A 2,131-nucleotide genomic window follows, 5' to 3' on the forward strand; every position below is an offset into this window, starting at 1 on the left:
TACAGGAGAAGAAGCAGAAGGGTGAAATTCGCATATGTGTGGATCTCAGGAAGCTCAATGATTCCCGTGTTAACGACCTGTTTCCAAAGCCCTTTATGGATGAAGTACTAGAAAATGTGGGAGGACATGAAGCCTACTCCTTCACGGACGGGTTCTCGAGGTACCACCAGATCAAGATCGCGCCAGAGGATAGGGGCAAGACAACTTTCGCCACTTAATGGGGCTGCTTTTAGTATGCGGTGATGCCCTTTGGACTGAAGAACGTGCCATCGATATTCTCATGCATTGTGGTAGCTGAGTTCAAGGAATTTATACATAAGTTCTTAGAAGTATATCTTGATGATTGGACCGTATTTAGGCTGGTTAAGAAATATATCGCAGGCTTACGTTTAATGCTGGATACTTGCCGATGGCACTAGATTGCGCTAAACCTAAAGAAGTGTACGTTCCTCGTCCCCTTCGGGAATCTGCGCAGCCATGTGGTTTGTAAGCAAGGTCTAATGTTGGATCCGGCAAAGATCGCCGTCATACTCAATATACAAGCACCCCGAAGTGTCAAACAATTATGCGCCACGCTAGGACACACTCGTTATTATCGGAAATTCATAAAAAGCTATGCACAGATCACGTCGCCAATGGAACAATTGCTCAAGAAGGATGCTACTTATTGTTGGAATGAGGAATGCGACAAAAGTCTGGAAACGCTTAAGGAAAAGATGGCATCTGCCCCGATATTGGTCTTCTCAAAATGGGACATCGAATTTCACGTGCATGTCGATGTGTCATGTATCGCATTGGGTGTGATACTTACTCAAGAAAGCGTAGAGGGAATTGATCACCCGATTGCTTTCACCGGTCGACAATTATCAAAAGTTGAGAAGAATTACTCCACTAATGAGCGAGAGGAATTGGCGATGGTATATGCGCTTCAAAAATACCACCACTATCTTCTCGGAGGGCAATTCAAGATGTATACTGACCACTCTGTGCTAAAATACCTAGTGAATAAGCCTGTGTTGGGGGGCGCATTTGTAGGTGGTTGCTGTTATTTCAAGAATATGACTTCGAAGTCATCATAAAGTCGGGACATCTCAACGCGGGCCCAGATCATCTGTCCCGAATTGAGAATGGCAAAGAGCCCACAAACTTAGAGGAAGGACTCCTGGATGCACAACTGTATGCTGTGCGCGTCGCGGATGGCCATTTTGAGGACATAATCCACTTCTTGACCATGGGAACTGTGCCACAAGGATATTCCGTTCAGCAGAAGAAAGAATTGGTGATACACGCAGTAGACTTTACCGTTATTGTAGGACATCTCTACAAAATGGGCAACGACAAAATATTACGCAGATATGTGCCTGAATTCGAGCATAGAAAAATCTTGGCCGAAGCACATGGCGGGGTGGCTGGAGGACATTTTGCAGGTCGTGCTAAAGTACAAAATATTCTTCATGCAGGACTATGGTGGCCAACTCTACATCAGGACTTGAAAGCATATTGTCGAGCCTGCGACGTCTGTCAACGGACCGAGAAACCATCGCGGAGGGATGAAATGTTGCTCAAACCATAGATGACGTTACAACCATTCGATAAGTGGGAAATCGACTTCATAGGACCTATCACACCTCGAGGGAAGATGGGCACGTGCTATATCGTCACCGTGACATAATATTTGACTAGGTGGGTAGAGGCATAGTCGGTTAAGGACTGCACGACTGCTACAGCTGCGAAGTTTTTGTTCGAGAACATGTTGACAAGGTTTGGATGTCCCAAAATTCTCATGAGCGACCGGGGCACACACTTTCTAAATGAAACGATCAGCGCACTCATTGAGGAATTCCAGATATATCATCAAAAGATTACGCCATACCACCCGCAAGCGAATGGGACCGTGGAAGCATTCAACAAAATTTTGGAGACTGCTTTGACCAAGGTCTGTAATGCGCAGCGAAATGATTGGGACTTGCGCATCCCTACTGTATTATGGGCATACCGAACTACGTGAAAGAATTTGACGGGTCAGACACCTTTCCGGTTAGTCTATGGAAAGGAGGCTGTCATGCCTATGGAATACATTGTTGCTAGTCTGCGAATAGCGGCAATAATAGGTATGGCTGACTGCGGGGCT

At 45.8% G+C, this 2,131-nt stretch overlaps 1 protein-coding gene across 1 annotated transcript; it reads left to right on the forward strand.

Annotated features, from left to right (window-relative positions):
* Window positions 1-635: 635 nt before the first annotated feature.
* Window positions 636-1,573, forward strand: LOC149246697 (uncharacterized). The gene is made up of 2 exons (XM_089442263.1): window positions 636-917; window positions 1,082-1,573. The coding sequence occupies exons 1-2, from the start codon at window positions 636-638 to the stop codon at window positions 1,571-1,573; spliced, it is 774 nt and encodes a 257-aa protein (XP_089298389.1).
* The last annotated feature ends 558 nt before the right edge of the window (window positions 1,574-2,131 follow it).

The sequence above is a fragment of the Pinus tabuliformis genome, chromosome 7, assembly GCF_031772625.1.
Source record: "Pinus tabuliformis cultivar Carrire ecotype Pingquan chromosome 7, CPIR1, whole genome shotgun sequence".
NCBI lineage: Eukaryota > Viridiplantae > Streptophyta > Pinopsida > Pinales > Pinaceae > Pinus > Pinus tabuliformis.

Excerpts from the sequence above, each read along its gene's own strand:
- LOC149246697 (XM_089442263.1), top strand. The coding sequence starts at position 636 with ATGGAACAATTGCTCAAGAAGGATGCTACTTATTGTTGGAATGAGGAA. Across the intron at positions 918-1,081 it reads AGCGAGAGGAATTGGCGATG|TCGGGACATCTCAACGCGGG; the intron begins GTATATGCGCTT and ends GTCATCATAAAG.